Raw genomic sequence first — 27,703 nt, 5'->3', positions numbered from 1 at the left:
ACTTTAATGGCCAAGTCGTTTGGTAATTGTCTTCAGGTTTCGAACTTGCAGAGTATTTGAGGGGGCATGGGGGGATATTTCACCCCTGACATTTCGAAAATTCAACTTAAAGTTATACATACCCTTACAGCTGATAATTTTATTTTTATAAAGTTGAACTTTTTTTCAGGTTGCCGCAAAATTTTATGAAAAAAATTGAGACATGGAAATACATTTCAGAGAAAATTTGTTGATTTTAGAGACCTATAAATTTAAGCTGGACATAAAATAAAATTCAAAGACTATTTAAAGACCCGGTATGGCTGGAGGTCGTGAGTTCGAACCTCACTGCAGACTAGTTGTTTTTCAATACTGCTCTGCTTTCATCATTGATCGACAGATTCGGTTATTCTGCGACGGCTTTCGGTGTACTAATGATACGGAAGGCGCAATCCTTGGTAAAAAAACAGCTTTCGAGGCACTAGACCACAGTGCTGTTTTTCTATTTTTCATTAAATACATTTTGTGTATCTTTTAATCCCTATTCAAAAACTTAGAAAAACAGAGGTTTTCCAAAGACCTTTCAATATGCAAATCAATTCAAAGACTTTGTGCCAACCCTGTTTTTAAACAACATTTTTTTCCCAAAAAAAACGCACAAATTTGGTGATTCAAACGCGACTGATGTACAGCTTGATGTACAACCGTTTATTTGTCTGAAAAAACTAGTGCTTAGCTTTAATCGGTCCTTGGCAGGTATAACAAGGTCAACATAACGATTGGATACAATTCGTGCCAGGGGTGAATCCAGCAGACACGTGACCCCCCCCCCCCAAAAAAAAACGTATACTTCGCAAATTTTAACTATAAATAAAAAAATGTCTCGACCAATTTTTAAAATAGTGTTTTAGCCCAAAAGCGTCTTACGCACTCTCCAAAATCAAAGCTTGACAACTTATTTAGAGGCGTTTTGTATAATGCGCGAATTGATAACTTTTTTGTAATGTAGCCCAACAAAATAAACGAATTGTATTGTGTTCTTAATGTTACTTTTCATTACAGCAGGTTTATATGTAACTTGTGACGTCAGGTTATGACTTAACTTTGTGACGTCATCTGCAAAAAAAATTATCATACATGCCCCCCCAAAAAAATCCTAGTTCCGCGCCTGGCCTTGACTATCATGTTTGGGAAATAAGGCCAATGATTTCTACTTACTAGGCTAAATGACGATTGAGCGGGCCGATCGATAAGCAACCTTTCCTTATATTACTCTGATGCAAAGCTGAGAGACGAAACCGCAAGTTTGATATCAAACGCCGCATTCAATTTTGAGACTGCCGTCTTTTGGGTCGATAAATTATGCGCCTCTGTTGATTGTTGGCCTTGAAAGCGTTGGTAAGGTGTGAGGCATAACGGTGATTTTTTTGAATGATTTTACCCTTTCTGTAATCCTTCAAGGCACAAAATTTGTTATTATTTTTGCCATAAATCGGTAATGTTGCATTTGAATTAAACACACAAAGAGGGTCATTTCTGATGATGTTGTTCCACACATTAACTAATAGGTTAGGTTATCTTGCTTTAGTTAAAATGCATCTTTAGTGGCGAACACACAGTAACACTTCTGTGGAAAAAGTTTTTACTTTTTAAATTCCAAACAAAAACATTGTTAGTTGTCAAGTCTGTCTAATAAGTAACAAAAAATCACAAAAAATGATAAAAAAACAAAAACGAAAGAAAACAGCAAGAAATGGGCATTAACCTATACCTTATTTGGGAATTTATATGCCACTGTTAAATGACAAATTTCATTGATTTCCAGATTTTAAATTAGATACAAACGCGGCTATTAAGAAAGATTGGACCAGTTAATATTTTAAAAGTTCAATTGTGCATGTCATGCATGACCGGGCAGGCGCCCTTAACCGTGTCGAGTTAACCAATCAAAAATCGAAAAGCAATCAACTCAGTTGTTTCTAGTTAATGAAGATGAGTTGACGCTTCAGTCAACTGATGTGTCCGAAAACACCAATTAAACGTCCCACGAGTAGGAAATAGATTTCCGATACTTATACAGTGAGTAGACAGTAATTGCTGGCGCGTTTTTGTGACCTATTCGAGGTAGCGCTTCTAAATATAACAATAATGAAGGGAATTTTAGAGAAATTCTTTCAAACGACACTCTGGCCCGTGGGACGTTATACGTTTCACGCCTGTTGTGTAATGCACAATCACGGGTTGTTTAAGTTTTTTTTAAGTTAATTATACCGCCACACTGAAATAACAGTTTGCAAACCATGTAGCTGCAAGGATTAAAAATGCCGAGAAAAGAACTAAATAGCAATAAAGAAAAAATAGTAGTAGGGAAAGAAATAAAAGGAAAAGAAATAGAAAAAGGGGAAATAAAACGGAAAGAAAAGGATAAAAAACAACCAGGAAGGAAAATGGAAAACAATTAGAAGTCTCCTCTGACGTTGCCTTGTGACGTCACAGTCAGTATCGCATGTAATCGTTGTTGGCGCTCTTTATGACGCAACAAGCGAACACGATGCACGTGGTAATGGTGGCGGCAAGAATGAGGCCGATGTAAGTGACCACTTTCACGTTGGACCTGAGGGTTAAGGTTAAACTCACATCACTCAAGTCCGACCAGTAATTACTAGGGCGATTATTTACTAGTCAAAAAAAGTCAAAATCGTTTACAAAATTAAAAAAAATATATAGTTAGCTTTTTGAAATTCGTCGTTCAGTTGTTTTGAAATTTATCGTTCAATTTTATCAACAAAATAATTAGTTTTGATTTATGTTCAAAGTCATTTTAACCGTATTATATCTTTTTTAGAGCGATATACGGTATAAAAAAACGTGTGATTAACGACGCCTAGGTTATTTAAATCATTTCTAACAGGTCAAAATGTTGTCAAAATTTAAAATTTTTAGGTCAAAATTTCCTAATTTTTAGGTCAAAAAATAATCGCCCCAGTGATTACCCATTTTGCACTTGAATGTAAAACATGACTTAACTTTTACTAAACTAAAAAAACTAATCAACGTCACATAAGTGTAATATTTTGTTAAACTTTATTTTATAGTAAAATTTGGAACAAAACTCTAACATTTCAAAAAACCTCCTTCTAACGGAGGGTATTATTTCGACAGCGTTGACATTTTTTAATTTTTTTTTAAATTAATCGTCGTATAAGGTTTTATATAATGTTGGTAATAAAATGTCACAAACTTAGAGAATATTTTTGAACAACATTGACTCAAAATATTCAAAAATAAATGCGCTGATTATAATCCACGTGTGAGTTGAAAACTAAAATACGACAATTTGTTGAAGTAACCTAAAAAAATTTTTGTTCAAGTAAGCTAAAAATGTGATCTTCGACTAGAATGGTTTTTAATCTTTAAAAAAATTATAAAAAAAATTAACATCGATTTTATTAATAACACCACTCTAAATGCAATGTTGAAAATCACAAATATATTATGGCACTGACTGGGGATGTCAGATAATATCAGATTGGAGCCGATACCCGATGCAGTATCGGTAATTGTCCGATACTAGGGTGGTATCGATGCCAACCCAATACCAAATAAATACAAGAAATCAGCCATGATTTGCGAACCAAGGCAACATTTTTCCTCGAAATATAAATTAATGAAAAAATATTTGGCTAACATCTGGTGGCAAACAAATTTGGTAGCGCTAAAGTACGTTGTAGCTTAATATTCTGAAATATTGTCTTCAAACGTTTCAAATTCATCTTTTTTCTTTGTTGAGTATAGCAATGACGTCATGGGGTATAGGCTCGGTTCGCGATACTTTTATTTCTAAATATCGGGTATCGGAATAAAATCCCAAGTATCGGACATGCCTTTCACAACCACTGTAGGACTTTGCAACTGTGGGTAAACGGCAAACGCCTTGTGCGTTGCATTTCTATCCCACCTGAGGATTCTCCACACAATGGGTGCGCAACCCTCCGTGTATATGTCGAGCTCTCCCGAGTCGTGCTGTATTCCACAGCCTTCCTCGGGCACAATACAACAACTGTCGGGAACAGGGTGAGATCCAGCCACTTGATCACTACAAGTAACAAATAGGGACACGATAAAATATACAAAGAACAATGTCTAAAGCAGACTAATTTATAATATTAGAGTGTTAAGACCAGCGACATAATAAAGCCAAACACGCAGTAATATTGATCACAAAATAAGATCAAACTGTCGGAATAAGTCCTACATTTCATCGGAGCTCGTTTTGCTCAGTTGGTAGAGCGACGGTCCCGGTATGACCGGAGGTCGTGCGTTCGAACCTCACCAAAGGCTAGGTGGCTATGTTGTTTTTCTAGCCTGCCCTGCTTGCATGATTGATCGACAGATTCGGTGAGTCTGCGAAGGCTTTGGTGTACAAATAATACGTAAGCCGTAATCGTTGGTCAAAAAGCAGTTTCCGAGGGGCTAAATCACAGTTGTTAATACACAGTTAAGTGTGATTGTGTGTATATCTGTCGTTGACAAAGCGATCTTTAAAAAATGGCTGATGGTAACAAATTACCTCTCTTGCGCTATCTGGTGGGCGGTTGCGAGCCAGGCGTCACTCTGTTCCCAGTCGATGTACGACTCAACGCCACAGCATTTGATGTTGGTCTGTATGACATCCAACACATCGGAGGTTTGGTTGTAGGTAACCATAAGATCTGCGCAAAACAAAGGAAATATGTTATTGAAGGCCCATTTACGAGACAGCTGCGCTGAGCTGAGCAAAGCGTAATTTGCATTTAATTTCTATTGTTTCGAGCGTTTCACGATTTGCTAAACTCAAGTACCGTGCAGCTAGAAAAAAGTACGCTTTGGAGCGATATTCAAGCTTTGCTCTACTGCCATTGAAGCGTGAAAGTGATTTTGCTTAAACTGTTACGCTGCCATAGTCAGGGCTGCAGAGTGTAACCCAAGCCCGACCTCGTCCAAAAAAATAACCCCGAGTCCGACTCCGGTCAAATGTGCGATTTCGTCGAGTCCCGAGTCCGGCCCTGACTCTGCAGTCTGTATTTCTCCAATTTACGTAACTAAAATAAGGTGGATATTCAGCGATCCACTTACAGTGGTGTGGTATAATTTATTTACTCACAATACATAGTTGGAAAATATTCCACCATATGATATTCCGCCTTTACAATTTAGAGTTGGCGGCCACATCACTTTTAAAATTCAGTACCGCGCAAGCGCATGTCGGACTCGGGACTCGGGTAGTTTTACGTGGCCTTAATCGAGTCCCGAGTTCGACTCGGCAGCCTTGGCCATAGCACTTTTCACGTCGAACTAAATCAGAAACTTCCAATTCCATGCAGGTGCCATTAAACCAAGGTTTAACAAACGGCGAGGTTGATTCTGCAGATACCCGGTATATTTCCCCAATAAACCTAGAATACAGGTGAAATGTTTATGAGTGCAAATTCAAACTTAATTATGATGAAATTTCTTTACAAAGCTGTACTTAAATTTCCCTCGTTTAACGATAATAATCGATCAAGTTAAAAAAGTACGACAAAAACTTTTATATCCGGCCTTCAGTTATCCGGCCCAAAAATCTGGTGGCTCCTGCCTTAAACGAATACCAGTTGACAGTAACCAATATATATACATATTACTTAAGTAAGCAAGCAATGTTACACAATAAGATAGCTATGCATATTGCCCGAATTCCGTGATAGCAGACAAAATTACAAATTGGCGTTTGTTGAACTTTCACGGAAAAACTAATTTCGATAGACTCTTTAATTTTTTATAAACTTAGTCCCGATGACTTTCGCGATAACTCCAATACACGTGCCCTAATTTGTTTCTAATTAGACGTAAAAGAGTTGTCGACCCAGAACGTGCAAAAATAGCGTATTTTGTAATATCCTTTCCAACATTTTTGGCGTGCCTTCAAGTTTCTTTTTCAACGCTAGGTAAATATATAACATTCTTGTGACGAATTATGAAATATTAAGTGAAATCGTTATTTGACAGTTAATGTTTATTGATCATAAACAAGTACACTATAATGAGAATGTCTATAGACAAAATTTAAGCAGTATTTACCCCGCGACGAAGACGAATTTTTTGTACAATGTGCGCAAAAATGTGCACGCCAAAATGTGCAAAAAATGTGCGCACATTTTAAAATAGCTTAAAAAATGTGCGCACATTGTTAAAAAAAGTGCTCATATTTTTGAAGGCAGTTAAAATGTGCGCACATTTTTTGCACATTTTCGCGCACATTGTGCAAAATAACGCCACGTCCCCTGTTGCCGCAACGGCCTCATTTGCATAAACCTAATTTGCCTTGTGAAATAGCAAATGTACGTTAATTTAAATGTCTAACCTCCAGTTTAGAAGCATAAAAAAGGCGTAATTGCAAAAAAGTTGAAGATTGAAGTCTGTAGCATTAATGAAAGACACACACAAATATGTGTTGAACAACTGTGATCTATAGCCCTTCTGAAGTCGATTCTTGTTAATGATAATGACTTACGTATCATAGCACATTGTAAGCCATCGCAGACTCACCGAATCTGTCGATCAATCATGCAAGCAAGGCAGGTTAGAAAAACAACTAGCCTGTGGTGAGTTTCGAACTCACGACCTCCGGTAATACCGGGACCGTCGATTTAGCAACTGAGCTATACAGGCTCAGAGGGGAACAATCATACGCTATTGCTTGCTACATTCTAGTAGTACAATCAACTTCACATTGAATGGTCCCGGTATGGCCGAAGGTCATAAGTTCTAACCTAACTGTAGGTTAGTTGTTTTTCTAGCCTGCCTTGCTTGCATCATTGATTTTCTAGCCTGCCTTGCTTGCATCATTGATCGACCGATCGTTGAGTCTGTGATGGCTTCCAGTGAAGGTAAAGTTAAACAATAAGTAAGTGGTTCTTACTGTAGAATGCCAGTTGCAGTCCGACTCTTACTGCGTTCTCTTGGATGAATATGAAGGCAGAAACTGCGACGACCGACGCCAGTATCACCACAAGGCAAGTAATGTACATCTAAAAAAACAATGTAAATAAGTTTGGAATTAGTGGGGTTTGCCGTTCAGCACTCGTAGTAGTTTTAATCTTAAGTATTTTATCTTAAATTTAACCACGTAACGAATTCAATTTTGCCTTGGATTTTTTGTAATAAAACAATTTAAATAGGATTTTATTATAAGACTGATGGGTTTACTAAAACGACTTGTTCATATTTCTACTACAAACGGATGTCCGGCAATATGGATTCTAATCAATGTCCGATACAATTAATCCAGGTACTCTATTCGATACTAGAGTGGTATCGGCGATAATAAATATATATATATATATATATATATATATATGGGGGCATTTCAAACATTGTTTGTATTCCTATGCAGCGCAATTGTACCCTGCCTGAACGGTTAACTTCTAAAAAAATGAAAATTCATTAATAAACTTCATTCGACTTAAAAAAAACCTAAAAACATATAACCTTCGCAACATAACTTTACCTCACACGTTTCGTTATTCGACCAGGGAAATAATTTCAATTGGTATTGGATCGGAAAACCTCTTTTAGCCTAAATCCTACAAAGTAACAATTTGCGCACCAGATGTTTAGCCCTGTACGTTACTTTCTAGACAAGGGGTTTTTAAACTGGGGTACATTTTAAGGAGGATACACGAGGACCTAATTGAAATATTTTGATGTATAATTTAACAAATCGAATTAAATTTTCAAAAAAACTACTTTATTGGAAAAATAAATCTTTCGAGTTTTATCCTATACTTCTCGTTAGATTACCTTCAGCATCCAGACCTTTTCGCCACACGCGCCGCAACAGCCACAAAAGCCTATGAAGACCACAGCTGAACCGAAGCCGATGAAAATCCATGGTGTGGCCGCCAGGAATCTCGAAGCTGTCCGCAGCTCATCTTGTACACAACAAACAGTCAAATTAAGAACACGCAAAACTTGTCTGTGTAATCAAATGGGCGGAATAATTACGCTGGAGGTTTGTTCCAAAACAGTTAAACTAAGGAAAAAGTAAGGAAAGCTTAAACGCAGGTAATACAATGAAGTTATTTTTTTTTTCTTTGAGTATAACCAGTCTACCTGCTAAGTCTTTTTCATATCTAGTCAATGTCTGTTTTAGTAACAATGAATATTTTTTAGTTTTTAGACTAAATTAATACAGTCCCGAATAACAAACATTTTGAACAAAGTTTAGTGTCAAATTTTACCAAAATACAAACAAAGTGCACATTTAAAATAATTGACTCAAGATTTATTCACTTGTCTAAGTTTATTGCTGAATTTGTGTTCAAGTTTTGTTTTTTACTGTTAAACTAAGAATGTTGCTGGTACGCAAGAAACAAATTTTACCGCGAAAATGTTTAGGGTGCTGCGCAGTTGCGAACCTCAAAGGGAACAAATACTCATAACTGCAAAAATTTACAAAATCCTACCGATTTGAACATATTGAACATAATCTTCTAGGTTTGTTTTGACAATTGCGCCGCCAACTATGCAAGCAATTCCGGCAAGAATCACGGCACTGTTCAGAACGATTAGAATCTTCCTTGAAAACTCGTCGCAAAAACCCATATTTTGTCAAAACTGCAAGTCAATGTCCAACGAAAGTTCAAAAATAACAACAAAAAATCAGCACATTGTGTATTAATCAAATTCATATTGTATTGTTGCGTAACAGAAGGCTTGTGTCTCGCCTACATTTCATGTTTATTGCATGCGTAGGGGTGCAAAAAACATCATTAATAACTATATCTAAAACATCTTTCAAATGTACATTTGTGGGCCTAGATTACGTCTTGTAAATGCGGTATCTATAACATTGATATAGCTCTTGAGCCTCTATAACTGGTAAGCAAAGAAAATGATTTTTTTTGTGTGTTTTGTCAAAAGCTCAATTCTCCGAATTTTCCATGACTGTGAAAGAATGTATTATTTGCTTTACCTATCATTTGCGTTTTTTAGAAAAAACATTATGCAAGCTTCACCTTTTGAAAATCACCAATTGCTGGGCATTCAAGGCTGGGTATGCTTTGTAGTTTTAACCAATGTTATTCTAGTATCATTGATTGAACAGAAGTATATAACAAATCTTACACTAAAATTTAAAAAACATTGTAATTTAGTCTTTTTTAAACAACATAATCTGCAATCAATGTTTTAATAAACTGAGAAATACTATTCAACTGAAAAAAGTCATAAAACTCATTGAATACAACTTAATATTTTTATTTTAAGTTTCTTACATAAACAAAGGAAAATAAAATTCAGTATAAATAATTTTAAATCTTGATTTCGGCATTGGGTTGTTGAAGTTGTTGTTTGACACAAGAAGCTGCAATGTCATAATAGGAGTACTCGGTGTGGTCATAGTATTCTTTCGAGTTGTATTTCGTGGGATCTACTTGGGAAGTTTGTTCGGAAGAAGGTTTTTCTGGTTCATCAGGTCGATTCAACAACACAGATGTTGTTATACCTCTCATTCCGTTTTGTAAAGAAATCCCCATTGTGCTCTTAATTAGCTTGCCACAAATTGATCCCAATTTTAAGCTGTTTGCAGCCATTTCTATATTTTGTTGCTGCTTTAAATAGTAAATTAAAAATATTGTTATTGTTTATTTTAGAATTTATTTTTTTGTTCCAACACTGTCAAGACATTTTTATTTATTTATATAGGATTTTAAAACAAAGAACTACAGGGGCTTATAAAGATCCAAAACATTTTTTTTAAACACAAAATACTGTAGTTATGCTAAAAATGACAGCACTATATGGCTAGTCTGCATTCTGTGGCAGGTGCACACCTGATATTTTTTCTAAAGAAATTTGTGGATTGATATATTGCTCACTTAAGGTAACAAAAAAAATAGCTAAGATGTGGTAGAATGTCAAACCTAAGTTGTGCAACATCTAAAATCGCGATGTGCATTGCCATGAAATGCATATACCGTTCTTTTTCAGATCTAGTTTATAGCGAATTAGAAATATTTAGTTAACCTATTATGCCTTTTTGTAACACAAGACAAGTAGAAGACTTATCTTCGGCTAATTGTGGTAACAGGTAAAATTGGTTAATAAAATATAAAACATGATATGCCTTTTTATAGTTTTGTTAAATTGTAACAACAAATTTAAGCATAATTAACATAACACTGCTTCTTGTTATGCATAAATGTAACTATTTGTGCCTTTAACCTAAAGTTTATATAGTTAAAAAGTTCAAATTATTGAGAAATCATTTAAACATGTTTTTATGTATCAGTAATGGGGGAATGCGACATCAAAATGCTCTATGCTTCCCAAAGTAAAACTCAACATTACTCAGTGTATTATTTTCCAAATACAGTACACAGTAATAGTTGTTACATTGTAATAAAAACGCACATCGATGTCAAAGTTGGCGAAAACATCCGTAAGGTTACAAAAATATTTCACTTGTAACTTCAGCTGCTTTTTTGCCATTCTAACGAGTCTCCATGTGCGTGTTTAATATGTTTTTAACTCTACACGGAAAAGGGAAATTACATCGATTTACCTAAATCACGTTTAATGGCTATTCGGGTATTTTTTATTTCCTCACCAAACCAGAGGTTTCATTTAGCCTTTTTTAAATTATTTTCTAAATAAAACAATTTGCTTCAATGTTTCGTATTTTGTTATTTTTAAGTTGGGTTATTGCTTGTAATCGAGCTAGTTTACCAATTTTAGTAGTTAAATAATTTTCAGACAAGGACTTAACTTAGAAATTAGAATTGACGTGCGATAATTATGACTTGACTTATGATTTATTAAAAAAAACTTGACTTGAACTCGAATTATTTTACGAATGACTTAACAGGGACTTAAGTTATTTCAAAACAGGGAGTCGAACCGTTTGACTTTTTCGGTTCGGGTTCAAGGATTTTTTCGGAACCTGGTTCAGTTCCGGTTTCGGTTCGGAGGAATTTAAAAATTCCGGTTCGACCATCGTTATTTTCAAAACCATAAAGTTCCGGTTCAGATACGTTATAATTTGCGTTAAATCTCAAAATGTGGGTTGATAAATATAGAGAATAATCTTTGAATTGTAAGTCATTTAATCTAAGTTACGTGACTTATTAAAAAAATAGCAACTCATGATTTAAATATCTAAAAAATAAACAATCAACAATTTTTTTATTTAATGTTCATATTTTTTTCATAAAATTTGGAACATGGCGTAACTTGACTCTGTAAAATAGAAGTTGTGACGTCATGCAGGAGCGAACCACTTTTATTTACAGGTTCGATTAAGGTTCAGGTACTTTCAAATTATTCAGTTCAGTTCCGGTTCGGCTCCTTAAAATCTTATAAAAAACGGTTCAGGTTCGGTTACGGTTCGGAAAAAATTGACCCAAAACCGGTTCATAAAGTTCCGGTTCGACTCCCTGTTTCAAAATGATTTGTTTACAACACTGCAAATCACCCAACTAACACTACAACAGTAATTTATATATTTTATTTCAGTAACATATCGGCAAGAAAACACATAAATAGCTTTGTAAAAATAGAGTTACTGTGTAGAAGGAATGTCAGACACTTTTAAAAAGACAAAAGCACAAGAATCGGACATTCTTTTCGTTGCTTTCAACAGTGTAGAATAAAAGTGCGCTGTTATTCTTCCTCTTTCAAAGATTGTCGGTAACTAAAAAGCAATTAGAGATTAGAAATTTGTGACGAAAGGATAAAAAACAACTTTCAGCACAAAGAAACGAGAAAAAATGCTGAAGCGTTACATAAATAACGCATTCAGTTATCACAAAATAATAGTAATAAACTATATCATTTTTCGAGACCCCTTAGACAAAATTCAAACTGTTTACAACCAAGCTACCGACCTAAGAAAAATCCTTGGGCCAACACTTGCGCAATACGATCTCAAAGCAAAATGATCAACAATATTATCACATAGGTCGACCGACTTTACAGCATAATTGTTGGAGGTTCTAGTATTCTAGTAAGACGTAGAACGAATAAGGCCATACTGAAACAAAAGTTATCATATGATATTCGAAACGGTTCTAAAAGTTGCCTACTTCTGTGTGCGCTTTGATACTGTTATCACGACCAATTTAGTAAAAAACAATTTTGTTCTACCTTAAGTGAACATATTCGATTTTTTTGCATAATTTATGTTTCAGCCTGCCTATGATGTCACAACAAGGCACGTGACGCTTAACAGGGAATGTCGGCGAATTGCCACGAGAATTACAACACAGAAAGTTCGTGAACCAATCTTTGTTTAAAGTCTGGCGGAATCTTAATAACGAAATCTGGCGTTAGCTTCTGGCACAAAGCCTAAGCGTCGTCCAGTTCACACATAATGCGATAGCTGCTGTTAACGGCAAATTATTTTGCTCCTTACCGAAAGCGTCAAAGTTGAAATTTTACAACTTTCCGCAAGCGAAAGCTTTTAGGCGTTGACGTTTTTCCCTGTATGCTATACTATAGGTGAAATCTACTGCCGGAACGTTGGTTTATAACACCAACAGCCGCCAAAATATTACGATCTACAATCCCACAAGAGATGCATTTGGTGGAAAATTTCGCCGTCCTAGTGAATTTCCAATGAAAAGCCCCTGTCTGTCATATACAAAGCATGATTTTAACATAGGATTTCGGCAAAAAAATCTGACTTTATAGGCGGTAACGAATTACAGAATGTACACAACTTATTTACTATCCCTGGAAAAATAGACACCTGGCTAAATATGAACAAACAAACGGTATTCTGTCATATGTTACCAACCTTGAGTCCTATTTTAATTAAAATGTTGCGACCGCGGGTATTCTTATAGCTTCTGTCTCGAGTACGCGAAGAACAACACACACCAATGACTTACCTTAGTATCCTGGCGAACAATAGACAGGTGGCTAAATCTAAAACACCAAACCGTATAGTCTCACGAATATTAGAAACCTTCAGGTCTATTTTTAACTAAAATGTCGCGACCGCGGGTATTCTTTTATCGCAGGTACGCGAAGAAAAACACACACCACGACTTACTAAACTCGGGTATTCTGGTGAAAGCTAGACGACTGGCTAAATTTGAACAACCAAACCGGATTCTCACATATATTATCTGCCCTATTTTTAACTAAAATGTCGCGACCGCGGGTATTCTTATAGCTTCTATCGCGGTTACACCAAACGTACAACGACTTACTTAAGTATCCTGGCCACCTGGAAGGCACCGGTCGTTCCCAGGCAAACGTTCACCGAGAATAAAAGCCAGTTCTTGGGAATAATCACGAGCGAATAGCGCGACCATATGAAGCCGGTCGCCATCAAGGACGCTGATTGGTTGAGACTCAGCTTGTCTGGGGGACGGAAGTAGTCAGCCAGGCCAGCGATGACAAGAGCCTGTATTAGGGGGTTGAAATTACAGATCGCCTGATATCAACCGATACAGATGCCCTATTTTGAAGATAATGGTTGGAGGTTGTAGTAAGACGTAATAAGAATACCAAAGCCCATACAGATACAGAAGATAATGCTAAAAATGAATAAAGAGCTATTTGAAACGTTCAAAATGGTATCTACTTCTGTATGGGCTTTGAGGATGCCCTATTGCTTATGTTTATGATACACTGATTTTTTAACATGCCTGAAATATGCTTGAAGTATGAATTCATTCGAAATCCAAATAAAATTTGAGTTAATTAATCTATAATTAATAAACTCTTATTTTGCATGTTAACTTGGCATTGTTGAAGCCTACATTAGGGGTTTGAAATTTAAGATCGCCTGATGTCACTTTTTCGGACCTATGATTTTTTCGGACCTGATTGTTTATGTTCTTGCCAACCGATGCCCGATATACTGATTTTTTTAATATACCTGAAACATGGTTAAAATGTAAATTAATTAAAACCACATCCAAATAATAAAAAAAATATTAGTTTATCAGAAATTTTTTTATATGCATGAAACATGCTTGAAAATTACATTAATTAAACATAAAATCCAAATAAAATTTTAGGTAATCAAACTATATTTATTAAACTCTTATCTTGCGTTTTAACTTGGCATGATGGATTCCAAACAAAAATTTCGGCCAAAAAATTTTTTGCCATAAAATATTGTTCGAAATATAAGTCAAATGCCAAAAGTGCCAAAAACATATTGGTAGAAGCAAAATATCGACCAGTATTATTGCTAAAGGAATATATTAGTCTATCTCTAGTTAAAACAAATAAAATTTTGATGCATACAGATGCTCGGCAAGCCATTTGGTCTCCTAACCCAGGCTTCAACAGTTTTGAAAATGTAATCTTACTGTTTTACAGAAAATATAACTTACCAAATTAATGAATTTGTTGTACTTAACACTGATTAATGTGTCAATCAATGTTTAATTTTCAAGGAAGGACTTGAAAAACCTGCTAAAAATTAACATTACTTGTAAAAGCTAAATTAAAATACCCATTTGAAGCCAGGTGCCCAAAAGTGGATTGTCTTCAGACCTAAAAATATAAGATATTCGTTAGTTTCTTTGCACAATTTGGTGAAATATTTGGTGGAACAGTTAAAAGAATAAACAATAAAATACTAGACGAAAAATTTATATTACTTTAGAAATAATTAAAGTATCCTTTGAAACAATAAAAATAAAGATGTTGACTTTTGATATGTTAACTAGTGCTTACAATTAAAGTTTTTTATGTTGTTTGTGAATTTATTGAGAGAAAATGAATTGATTTTGAAAAATGAATATGAATTGATATACAAATATTGTATAGTTTAAAATGCCACTTGTATTTCCCAGTGATTGGAAAGATATCACTTTACCGCAATCAACACAAAGATATCAGATTTGCATTGAACATCACAATGCATTTACCTGCTGGGTGATTCCATCTTGCCTTGAATTTTTCGGACATTCGACCTTGAAGGTTTTGGTCGACCTTCACAAGGGCTTGACGAATCCGGCTAGCCATGTTTTTAAATTAAATAATTAAAATAACCTATAACTAATAATAAAGTAAATCTGCATATAACATATTTGGTTGTTCCACAAATTAACACTCATATTAATAAATACAAGTTTCACTAATCATATAAATAGGTTGTATTTAAAAAAAAATAATTGACGTTATAAGAATAAAATAATAAGCTAGAAAACAATTTTGTTTAATAACACAATTTATGACCTAAAAATAAAACAAGAACAAACAATTGCAAGTATCTGGGTAATTGTATTTTAAATTGAATGAAACCTGAACTTACAAAAATGCGAGTTTGCTTTGAAGGCGCTGGTCTGAAATCCTACCACAGCATTTAAACAATTATTAAAATAATACACAATATTTAGGTTAGGGTGTGGGTTAGTGTTTGGGTTTAGACGGGTTAAGCATTATCATTAAATAATATATATAATAATACCTTACCCCAACCCAAACCGACACCCTAACCCGAATAATATGCGTTTTGGTAGGATTCTAGACCAGCGCCACTTTGAATTATGTTAACATTTTTGGTTAGAATCTACTCAACGTCAGAATCCTCACATAAATTTCTGATTTTACCACCAGTAGGCTGCTTAACAACCGTGACTTAATATGGCTTACAAACGCGCAAAACAAGCTAGCAAAAAGGATAAGATATGTAGCTAATGAAGTCTTTTCTTAACCTTCTCACATTTCACTACAACGAAAAATAAACAATTGTCAACATCACCTAAAAAAGTCCCCAAATAGAGAGTAATGCCATTTAACTTATTTGTTTTACGACAAAAAAACAAACACGTCTGCGATAAAGTAGGTAATAAAAATAAAAAACAAATCCAACGACGATGTTTGCTTATCTTTAACTTGTAACACGTTATCGATATTTCTTTTTTCTTATGGTCCCTTTGTTTTGGTTGGGCATTTTTTCGCCGACAGTTTTCGGAATCTCGCTTGAGCGGTTTCTTTTTTCGCGGGCGCTTTGGCCGTTTTCGTTTTATTTGACGCAAGGATTATTGGTTTAAGAATTCTCCCGCAGTTATTTTATCAGATTGACAGCTTTGCGTTGTATATGCATATTGTGTTTAAAATTATGCAAATTGCAGTTTTTTGTTGTTATTGTGATTCGGTTTAGTAAACAAAAAAGTCTAAATGCATAGCTGCGTTTACATAATCGAAATTACAATTAAATTACTTTGTATGACGGCTAGTAGTATAACTATTATGCGAATTTAGAACTACGAACGTAAATTATATCTTGCTTGTTTTAAAAAAATTGCCTTATGTTTATTCACCAGTGTTATTGTTGCTTTCAAGCTATTTAGGAGTAGCTTATTTAAAATGGACGTAAATAAGGAAACAAGCAGCATTGACCCAGATATTAACGTGTACATTGATGAAGCAAGTAGAGTCAGTGCATTGGATCTTTATGAGGATTTACTTGTTGTTGATAACGCACAGGGAAACTGTCTTACAATTGAAGAGGTTTGGTTCATGTTTTAATTTTGTTTGTAAATCATAATTTAGCCTATTCAATGAATTTATATTATGTTTTTTATTTCATCTTTTCTATTAAAAAGTTAAGCGCTTGTCTACAATCCTACCACATTTTGATCCGGGATTTTTATTGCGAGCAATAGTTGGGTTAAGGTGAATTATATTATATTTATTCTCCGATATGTGCAATTTCATTTTTAACAATTTGTTTCGGTACTTTAAAAATATGTTGTAGGATTCTAGAACAGCACCAAAAGTGTCATCTTTATTACTTATGTGAAGTGATTAATTTTTACACAGAATTGTTAAATGAAATGAGTTTAAAAAGTATCACATTTTTTTTGCTAGATCAACTTGGAAAAGCAGCAATTAAAGCAGCAAAATGAACTGCTTATGCAACAACTCTCACAAGCTACAGCCAATGTAAATAAAAAAATAAATTGGTGTTTACATAATAGATTATCTAGAAAGTTATTTCATTGTATTTAAGTAGTTTTAATTTACAAAGTGTTATAAAACCGGTGTATCAATTGGACTTATTCTACATGTCTGTAATAATTTGTTTTTTATATTTAGCAATTATTGCATATTATAGCATAATGTCAGTATGCATTGTTGCACAAAACACCATTGGTTTGTTGTCTTGTCTATGCATTATTCTAGCAGATCCTAGATTTCATGTTTATTTAATATATTTTGCCTAAAAAATTTGTTAACTTTTAATCTTTGTTTATTGCCATAATTTGTAATTCTAAACAAGGTAATCAGTAAAGACAAATTATACTTTAACCTGATGAAGCACGGTTGTGTAGAAGCTTGTCGAAAATACAATTTATCTTTATATAGTGCTGCTTGATTACATGAGTCATAAAACAAACTTATGGATTACTGTATTTGTACACTTTCAAATTCATAGATTTTTTCATACTACCTATATTGTTTAACCCAAACAGCTTCGGAACATAACAAAGGAGAACACGTCGCTTAAGAACAACTTTACCAGTCTTTTAAGTACAGCTAAAACGGAACTGGAGCGAAAAAATAAAGTGATTGCAAGATTATCAGGAGCTCCAGAGATAAGGTCAGCTAAAAAAATTAAAATTGCTCCTTTTATTAATTAAGTTATTGCAGTTTTGTGTAGAATATAGTAACTTTGCAACAATGCACTTTTATTGTTTTTTTATTTGTGCTTCTGCATGGGGAAATTTTATATTAATAAGGAAACTTATACTTTACATTATGTAATGAAAAATATTTCATTGTTTGAACCAACTGGAATAACAACATAATTCTTTAGAAAAGTTGAATATATTGCTGATGATTTTTAATATTTTAAATTAGACCAGCCAATACCATTCGCCAACCTCCATCTCTGAAACCTAATCAAAAAAATACTGCATCTTTGAAGGGAAAAAGAGTTGATGGTAAGTGGTAACAGATATATGACATTGTTACTGTATTTTTCATAAAATTGTAGTATTCATAATTAAATCCTAATATAGGGATTGTTTTTCATTGAAGGGTGTAATGCCTTGACATTTCTACTCTATTTTACTACAACTTCGTATTAATCAAAGATAACACAAAAAACACAAAATAAACAATTGTTTAATTTCTTAGTTTGGTGTACTATGTGCCTATTTATGGAAATTAATTTCGTGTGAAATTTTAATATTTTATTTGTTTGTTTAGCTGCTATCTTTATAACAAATAAGTAATGAATATAATATTTACAATTTTATGCCCTACAGATCTACTATTTTTTTTATAAAATTAAAATTCATGAAAACTTTGTTTTCGGTAAGTTGCATAAACTAATTAAAATTCTTGTTTGACCTTCCAGAACCTCACAGAAGCTTACAAGATGAAAGTTTTCTCAAAGACCAACCAGAAAAGTTGGTGCAAAACAGGGAGAAACATCCACGACAAGTTGCCAACGATAATCAACTAAAACGCAAGCACACGCAAGCCCCTGCTAACTTGGATGCTAAAAGGTTGCGAGCAGAAGAACAAGACATTCACAACCTTGCTTCAAGTGCAACCAACGTTTCCCTACCTAGCTCCGCAGAAACAGGACCGGTTCTGTTGAGAAATCAAGAAAGAAGAACCGACTCCAGTCAGCGAGTAAAAACTGGATTGTCTGGACAAATTACAGAATCCTATAAAGGTCATAGAGATAGAAACAATCCACAGCTACGTTCTGAATACTCACAATCCTCTAAAATCAGCGAAAATAACCATAGAGGTAACCGGATCACTCCTGAAACAAGAGAGTCTACATCACAAGTAAGATCAAGGCACTCCGCTGAAAGAGAAAGAAGAAGTGGTTCAGGGAAACGACACAGTGGATCTAGAGAAAGAAGTGAGCGCGAAGCAGACAAATCTTACAAATCCTGTCATGTGAGAACCACAACAAAAAACTACCCTGACAAAGAAAAATATTCCAATGCCTCGACTTTAGACAAGCTACGAAACATGTCCGAGGAAAAACGGAGGTATGAAAACAAGGGGAAATACAGACAAAGGTCACCACACGTCGTAGGCAGAGGAAAAAATGAAAAAGAATCAAGAAGTTCTCATGACGTGCCAAGAGATCCAAGGCTACGAAATAAAATGATGTATGAATCCGACAGAAGAGACAAATCTTATAAAGAATCTTTAACACCAATCAATTCATCACAACGTTATCCAGGAGACAAACATGAGCGAAGCAAGTCAAAAAGTTCGGAACGCACAGGACTAGATTTACGGGAAAAATTAAAATCTAGTGGGCAGTCAAAACCGCAACAGGACCGCAATTCAAACACAATAGAAAACCGGTTGTTGAAAGACAATGTGCAATCAAAAAGGGATCGATATTATAGAGTAGAAAGTTTTAACAGCGCCCAAACCTGTTCACCATCTGAAGTAAAAGATTTTGAAAATCGCCAAGATGTTGATGCTTTGAAAGAACAGCCAAGCTCGAATGGCAATACGCAGGACGTATTGAACATAATACGAGCCATCGAGGAACCATTGATACAGCAGGCCGACTCTTCCACGGATGGAAACCCAACAAGTTTCGCAAGTGTAGAAGTTAGTAAAGATCACATGACATCCACAGCAAGGCCAAATCCTTCAACACAAAATTTATCTTTTCAAGATAGAAATAATGGGGTAAATGTCACAACTGTTAGTGAAAACAACAGAATACCTGATGAAACCAGGGCAGGCAGTGCTTTTGATATGCAGAGTCTCGATATTTACGATCAACTGGATTTCAATGAAGATTCTCTTGGAACTCCAATGCTTCAGTCGCCGGCAAAAGCCACAAGTGTTACTGACAAACAAAAATCAAATCCTAAAACGCTACCAAATAGAACTATTGATAAGCCTAAGAGGTATACTCCTTTGCTTGAGCTACCTGTTAAACAAGTTAATAAGAAAACGGCAGGCCTTATTTCTCAGAAACCTGCTGAGGCAACTAAAACAGTGTATAAACCTATTGCTAAGAAAGTAACACCTTTAAAACCTAAAACCCTAGACATGAAATCCAAACCTGAAAAACTGGCACCTTGTAGATTACCACCCAAACCACAATTACCAACTATTCCCGATAAAGAAAGTAATTCTGCCACGGAAAAAGCAAATCCAACAAACAAGGCAACAGTGAATACAAAGCGAAAAAACACTCCACTGAAAACTAGTAGAAGTGAGGATATTTTAAACTCCAATTCAACAACAATGGACAAAGGTTTATGTTCCTCTAAAAGTTCCAATGTGATTCCAAAACCAATTCAAAGAGAAATACGTAATCAAATCCTTACCCACAGCCCTGAAAAGGTAAAACCGGTCCCTTTGCGCAAATCACCAAGACTGCATAAAAAGCAACTGTCTTTACTTCATTCTACTGCGGACAACAGTTTTACCAAGGCGTCGTTGTCTGAAAAGTTTGCAAACGAAAAACTGAACTGTACCAAGCAAAAATCATCTACTACTTCGGCCATTGTGCACAGTCAAGCCCAGATGGCATGTGTTGCTAAAGAGACACAACCTGTTTCTACAGCTGCAACTAAGATAATTCAACATGATGAAAACATTCTAATTGATGTTGAAAACAATCATCATGTCACTCAGAAAAAGGATATAAGTCCATCCCAAGAAAAATCCCTTGAAAGTTCATTGCGGACTCAAGTTAGTAAACCAACCACCCCGGTTGCCTTTGATAATAATCAAGTTGTTGAAAGCAAACGTTCGACTAGTCAGAAAACTAAAGACAAAATTTGCAGTCCAACCCATGGAAAATCTTCAAAGAAAAGAAAGTCTACCTCAAACACTGATGTTGCTGAAAGTTCAATGGCAAGAAAATCAAGTGAAAGTTCACGAAAATCTAAAAAACCTGCAACTCTGGATGGTTCTGACAAGGTGGGAAAATTTTTACAGCAATCAAGGCCAACCCCTGAACTTGCAAACACATTTTCTGCTGCATCTTCCTCCAAACAGAAAGAAAACCTAGTAACACCTGAGAAAGTTGCACCAAGCCTGCAAACGCACTTATTTTCACCTGAAAAAGTTGAGCAAAATGAATCAAGACGACACAAAGTGAAAAGCTTAACTCCAAAGCACAAAAAACATGTAACTTGCTCTGGCCATACAGAAGGCCTTGAAACATTTAAGTCACCGCCGTCCGAACATTGCCATAGCGACACGATTGTGGCTGCGAATTGCAAAACACCGAAAGGTCACATCAGGGTCATCAAAGGTCAAACTCCCGAAGGAGTTGAAAAAATGGCGATGGCCAAAAACCGAAGAATTGAAGAAATCAAGAAACAAAAATCTCCCGTAAAGCCGGTCCCGAAAAATATCAGCACTGTGAAAGGTAAGTAATAAGGTATTTTTTTTATTATGTCTGGCCCAGAATTTCGAGCATTCATAAAAAATGTTTTTGTTTTTTGTGGGCCTTAAGAGGAAATACTGCTTACCTAACAATAGAAAAATTTTCCTGATTGAATTAAAACATGAAAATAAATTACCATTGTATGAACATAGAATTTTTTTATATCAACGGTCTGACCATTTATTGTCAAGGCTTGCAATTAACCGACATTCATGAAATATGTTTTTTGTGAGCCTTACAAGGGAATATTGCTTTACTAACAATAGAAAATTGTCTTATTTAATTAAAACACAAAACAAAATATAAACATGAAAATAATTTGTTTTGTTTGTCAACAGCTCTGGTGCCCCCTGGCGGTGGCGAAAGTTTCATGCATTATTACAGGAATGCTTCGCTTCAGTGCTTACTGCACCTTGCCAAGAAACGAGCCACTGACAACTCACAAGGTAATTATTATTTTATAGTTTTATGTTTATATTTGCATGATAAGAAAAGTTAAGAAAGTAATTTTATTGTTAGACTTCGATATTTGCATCATTGACTTGAAAACTTAAGATGCTGATTAAACTTTAGTATGTTGCTAATATTATGTGGGAAAAATAAATGTTGAACATGACAAACCCAAACCGATTTGGTCAAATCCCGCCTATGACTAAATACCTGTCTTGACAAACTTCAAAAATGATATAAAACAGTTTGTAATAATATTGCCCACTCCCCCCCCTGGAATTTCAAAATGCGATTATTAGTATTATTTATAAGTGTAATATGTATCACTTAAGAAGGTTAAAAACATTATACATTATCCATTGCCCCCAGAGGCGTATCCAGGGGGCAGGAGTTTTTACCTCTTTTTTTGTAAGTGATATTATCGTTTTTTGTTCGTTTTTGTCATGTTTAAAAACTGTTCGAAGCGGCTACTTTTTAAGTAATTGGGTCACGCGTCTTAAGCTAATGCGAAACCAAAATCGAGTGCAAAACGCCGTTTTTCATCTTTTGTTTGGTCGACCGTAAATATTCTGCTTTAGATATTATTGGTTTGTAGCATTAATGGGTCTTATTGTGTGTTACCATTTACATGTTCCATGTTAAAATTCTAGCAAACAGTCCAACAGCAAAAACACAACCTTCAGAAGCAACCAAAGGCCGAGATATATGGCTGACAAGCCTGGAAGAATGCCAACAACGTCGCAAGCTCAAAAGTAGATGGATGTCCGAACGCTTGGACGAAGGAAGCAGTGTTCCACAACATAGAAATCACAACTCGGCACAATGCGAACAACATACTGCAGGGGTCCTTCCACCCAGTAAGTTGGGCACAATAAAAAAAAAACTCTTTTTTAATGCCGGTGGAGTTATTACTAATTGTAACATTTTTTATTCTGAAATTTTTTATGATATTTCAGTTTACCTTCCTTTTGACACAGTTTTTAGTGTAAAAAAAATGCAGTTTAACAATTTTGTATCTGGGAATAACTACTAAACAAATTGCACTATAACTAGCCAACGATTAGATCTACAACAGTGGTTCTTAAATGTTAACACCAGGTGACTCCATTTTGTTTCCTTGGAATAACCAATCTTTGTGGCTAGCCGTATTTGGCTATTTTCAAATCTACAAATCAGGTGGAACTCTATCTTGATAAGCTTTCGCATAACCATGCTTTATTAGGTTTGAGAACCACTGATCTAGTATTAATACGCATCATATTAGCCTTTAGAAGACTAACCAAAACCAATTGTATTGTATCAAGTTTTGACCAATAGAAAAATGCCAGCCTACACAGAGAATTTGACTTTCAACAACATTTTTTTTCTCAGCGGCGCCTAAATAAACCTGCATTGTAATCAGGCTAAATTAAACCGTATGCTGGGATAAATTTGAAATTAAAAAAAATGTCAATAAAGGAAAAATTGCAACAATTCATGGGATCTGCTCAACCTGAATGATTTTTTATGGAGTTAAAATTCCACCCTGGTTGCACTTAAAAAATGTTTCACTAAGCAAGAGCATTGAGCATTGTGTCTTTAAATTTAGCAAGGTCCCATTTTACTTAAACAAGCAAATTAAGTGCAGACCTCACAAAACATATTTGACTAGGCTCCCAAAAAAACATAACTTCAATCGAGCTGCAGGTCCAACATATTTTTTGTTTAGTAAGTAACTTTGTTCTCAGGCGAAACGGCTTCAAATACGTCCCATGGCTCAATATCTTGGACCAACCACGAGGCATCAATGTGCAGGTTTTTCGGGCTTGCTGATGTCGCTAGAATCCTGTCGCCAATAAAACTAACCCCGAGCAGACAAGAATCTAACTATGGTATTTTTTCGGTTTGTTTTAACTAAATATTTATCTTTGTTTTTACATTTTAAATATCTTGTTTACGGTTGCCAAACTTTGGTCCATCGTGGTTTTAAGATCAATTGTATTCACTGAAGCACATAATTTACATTTATTTTTACCTTACAATAATCGCTTACAGTGATCTAACAAATTTCCTTGTTGAAAAATTGATATCTCCTCAAATGAACAAAAGGGCCTGTCATGTGAAAAGTGTATATTAATAAAACTAAAAATAGAACTTCTTTGGGGATTTTGATAAATTGTAATTGTGGAGCAAATTATTTTTCTGGAGGAAAACAAACAAACAGTTTTTAATTTAATTTTGACAAAAAATATTTTGTTTCAGACGTTTCACATTCAACATTAAAGAAAGCCACACGCCAAGTCTTTGCAAAAAGTCCTAAGAAGAAAGTGCGGAAAAAATGAAGAGTTTTTGTTGTTTCTCTTTCTTGTTCTTTTACTGTCTTTAGATCGTTTTAAATTTTATGTTTTGTAATGTTTCATGAAAGCGTTATTACACTACATTTCTAACGCAATGATTTCAAATAGTTTTTTTTGTGTGTCTTAATTTTCACAAAATCTTACTTCAAATGTAGTTTTATTCCTCAAATATATATATTTATACCGAATTAAGTTTGGTTAGTATCGCCTTTTCTAAATCAACCCACAAGCAACTGTAGGAGTGTTGTAAACAAGTCATTTGCAAAATAAAGGTATTTTTAGCAAGTCAAGTCCGAGTCATTAGTTGTGTAAGTCAATTTCAAGTAACAGCATTGGTACTAAAAATCGAATTAAACTTCCAAAAATGGTGAAAACGTTCGATTCTGCACCCGATCCGTCAGAAATCAGTGCAGTTTTAAGCAAAAAGGTCTACGACAATCAGTGCATTCAAAGGATCAAAAAGTCCGACTTTTAGACTTTGAGGTCTTGGACAATGCACTAATTTGCATTAACAAATGTGCATGAGAAGATTAAGTTTAACAATACTTGACCCAACCAAACCCAAACGCTAACCAGCGCCCTAACCCAAATAATGTGCAATAAATTCATAATTATAACGCTTCAGGCCCCAATACCTCAATTTGTGACGTAATAATCTTAAATACAATGGACGAGAAACCATCTTATGCCCATCCGAGTTTGGGCTTTTTTCCCCAGCATTTAAAGAATTATTAAAATAACGCACATTGTTTGGGTTAGGATTCGGGTTAGCGTTAGGGTTTAGGTGGTCAAGTGTTATTAATCCTATCTCATAGTTTTTGTTATCTTTTCTGAACTTTTAATGAATATTTTTAATTTATCTACGCCGGGAGTTTACCTAAAGGTCCAAATCAGTGCATTGCCAGACTTTTCTGCCATTGGATGCCCTAATTGTCGTAGACGTTTTTGCTTAGAAATGCACTGATTTCTAACGGATCGGGTGAATTCTGACCAGTATTTCACACAACAAACACAAAAACCAGAACAAATTTTAACATGTATTACATCAATTAATTGACTAAAATAACCAATTTTGCTGATGTATTTTAATTAAAACACCTTTAGTCAAGTCATTTGTGCAAATGGCTTTAGTAAGTCAAGTCGTTTCGTCCAAAAGACTTTGGGCGAGTCAAGGTATTTAAAAACTTTGACTATGTGCACTTAAGTCATTACAACACTGAACTGCAGCGTTAGTTTCGCAAGTCCTTCTATGGCTAATTCTGCTTAAAATGTAATCGAAAATGTTTAAATAGACTTGCAACATTTATATTTTTGGGTGGTGTTTGAAAAGTAGTCTCCAGATATTTTCAATTTAAATATGTTAATCGGGATACAAAAGACAATAAAACTCAAGGACCAATGTGTTTTTATTATTAAGCAAACGTCCTAATATTAAAAGATTGGTCCCCCGACTGCATTTCGGTCAGTTTCGCCAACTGTCTTTAGGTGGGAAATTACTTAGTCATAACATCATCTGACGTGGCTTCCAACCAGTGTAGTAATAACAGGTTCTTGCATACATACCAGCAGGGCTGCGGAGTCGGTTAAAAATAACCTGAGTCCGACTCCAGCCGAAAAAATAACCCCGAGTCCGATTCCGGTCAAATGTGCGATTTCGTCGAGTCCCGAGTCCGGCCCTGACGCTAACAGCCTGTATTTCACCAATTTACGTAACTAAAATAACGTAGATATTCAGCAATCCACTTTAGGGATGTCATATAATTCATTAACTCACAATACATGTTTGGAAAATATTCCGCCATATAGTATTCCACCTTTACAATTTCTATTTGGCGGCCATATCAGTTTTAAAATTCGGCACTGTGCATGCGCATGTCGGACTCGTTTTACAAGGTCTTACTCGAGTCCCGAGTCAGACTTCAGCAAAAACAAACCGACTCCTCGAGTCCGACTCTGCAGCCCTGCGGACTCGGGCATAGAATTTGAGGAAGACTAACCGTATCAGACGTGCGCAGTCGTTTTATAGTGACGTAACACCACATGTTATACTATTAGACCGCGATCCAAACGCTAAAGTCCATTCTCCAGTCAGGTGTTCACTTGGAAGTAATGTTAGTGTTGACGAGTGGTGTGCAGATTAAAACTAGATCAATTTCCCAAAACAACCCGATCCTTTCATAAAACGGTTCACTTTAGCATGACGTCAGAACTGGTTTAATATACAAGTCAAGTTAAGCTATATTATAGTTTTTTATCTTAATATATATAAAACAGAAGATTTATGAGATGTCTGTCTGTCTGTAAAAAATATTGCCCTTACAAAAAATAAATTTTAATGTTTTTAACTTAAAATATGTTTGACGTGTTTAGCCGTTGGGTATTTAGTCCTTACAGCGGTTTTAATAGTGGCCAATTTTTAGTTTTAAGCGAGATTTTAATTGCGTTCGAAGAAGTATGGTACCGGGATTACGTAAAAAGCCCATCACATGTTATCACATGTTATAATTCATGTTAACGAACGTGTGTAACGTTCCAAGTAAAGACAGTTTAGCAATGCCAAATTAAGGCAGAGTTCGCAAAATATCGCGTTTGTTGTCGCAGTTTGAACAGTAAGCAATTTATATCTTTCAACGGGTTAAGGGTTTGTCAGACGTTGGACGCACCTTAATTTGGCGTTTAGTGCAGACGTAACAAACACTGTATACGAATAAAAATCAGGAAACCTAGACGGTATCGTACAAGAAACCTTCCCAACAATATTGTTTTTTGAAAAACACTTCACATTATTTAAAATTACTATTTAGTAACACACAGTGCAAACGTTTAGGAATAAGCAAATTTGTTATGACATAACAAAAATATGTTTGCATTATTTATGCCTCTTAGGAAGTTCTTTCGCTATCCGTAACATTACTTTTTGGGTATATTCTGATTACCACATTTATCTTCCATATTCATGGTATATAACATGGGGCCAGCAGTTTTTCCTGACGAAATTCAGGTAGACTTCGTACATTATGGTGATTGTTGTGTTGTAGTTAACTTTTACCCAGTTAAAATAACTGGTATATATTCTATTTAAACTGGGCAATGCCGGGTATTTCGTCTAGTATTAAATAAAAACGTTGGTTTTCACTTTAGATATTTCAATAAATAGCTGCTTGTTTTTTTAATACGCCACGAATATTAAATTGAAGAGCCACAATTCTGTCTGTATTTGTAACGCAACGATTGTATCCAAATCTGAACATTATAGAACTGTTTTGAAAATGAATTACATGGAACCGGAACTTTTACGAAAATTTAACACGGTTCGACTCAAGGATAAAAATCAAAACTGCCGATAATGTTATGTCACCAAATAAAACCTGCCGCGGACACGTTATTTCCTGTGTGCCGCAGATTTCACACCTCTGGTTGGTTAAGAAATCTAAACATTCAAGTAAAACTCCGTTGAATTCCGAGTCAGTGCTATTAATCTAAACATTCAAGTAAAACTCCGTTGAATTCCGAGTCAGTGCTATTAGTCAAAGAGGCAACCAACACAAAA

At 35.0% G+C, this 27,703-nt stretch overlaps 2 protein-coding genes across 2 annotated transcripts; both read right to left on the bottom strand.

The window, feature by feature from the left end:
• Window positions 1–2,475: 2,475 nt before the first annotated feature.
• Window positions 2,476–8,604, bottom strand: LOC146137351 (CD63 antigen-like). The gene is made up of 6 exons (XM_083393872.1): window positions 8,466–8,604; window positions 7,801–7,931; window positions 6,920–7,028; window positions 4,550–4,691; window positions 3,938–4,075; window positions 2,476–2,593 (listed from the first exon to the last, which is right to left on the bottom strand). The coding sequence occupies exons 1-6, from the start codon at window positions 8,602–8,604 to the stop codon at window positions 2,476–2,478; spliced, it is 777 nt and encodes a 258-aa protein (XP_083249998.1).
• A 2,905-nt stretch (window positions 8,605–11,509) lies between these two features.
• LOC146137350 (uncharacterized) lies at window positions 11,510–15,030 on the bottom strand. Its single transcript, XM_083393970.1, has 4 exons — window positions 14,892–15,030; window positions 14,474–14,514; window positions 13,215–13,411; window positions 11,510–11,692 (listed from the first exon to the last, which is right to left on the bottom strand). The coding sequence occupies exons 1-4, from the start codon at window positions 14,986–14,988 to the stop codon at window positions 11,662–11,664; spliced, it is 366 nt and encodes a 121-aa protein (XP_083250096.1). The 5' UTR covers window positions 14,989–15,030; the 3' UTR covers window positions 11,510–11,661.
• Window positions 15,031–27,703: the final 12,673 nt, after the last annotated feature.

This window comes from Ascidiella aspersa, chromosome 7 (genome assembly GCF_963924565.1).
Source record: "Ascidiella aspersa chromosome 7, kaAscAspe10.2, whole genome shotgun sequence".
In the NCBI taxonomy this organism is placed as follows: Eukaryota; Metazoa; Chordata; class Ascidiacea; order Phlebobranchia; family Ascidiidae; genus Ascidiella; species Ascidiella aspersa.
This window is presented reverse-complemented; position numbering and strand designations above follow the sequence as displayed.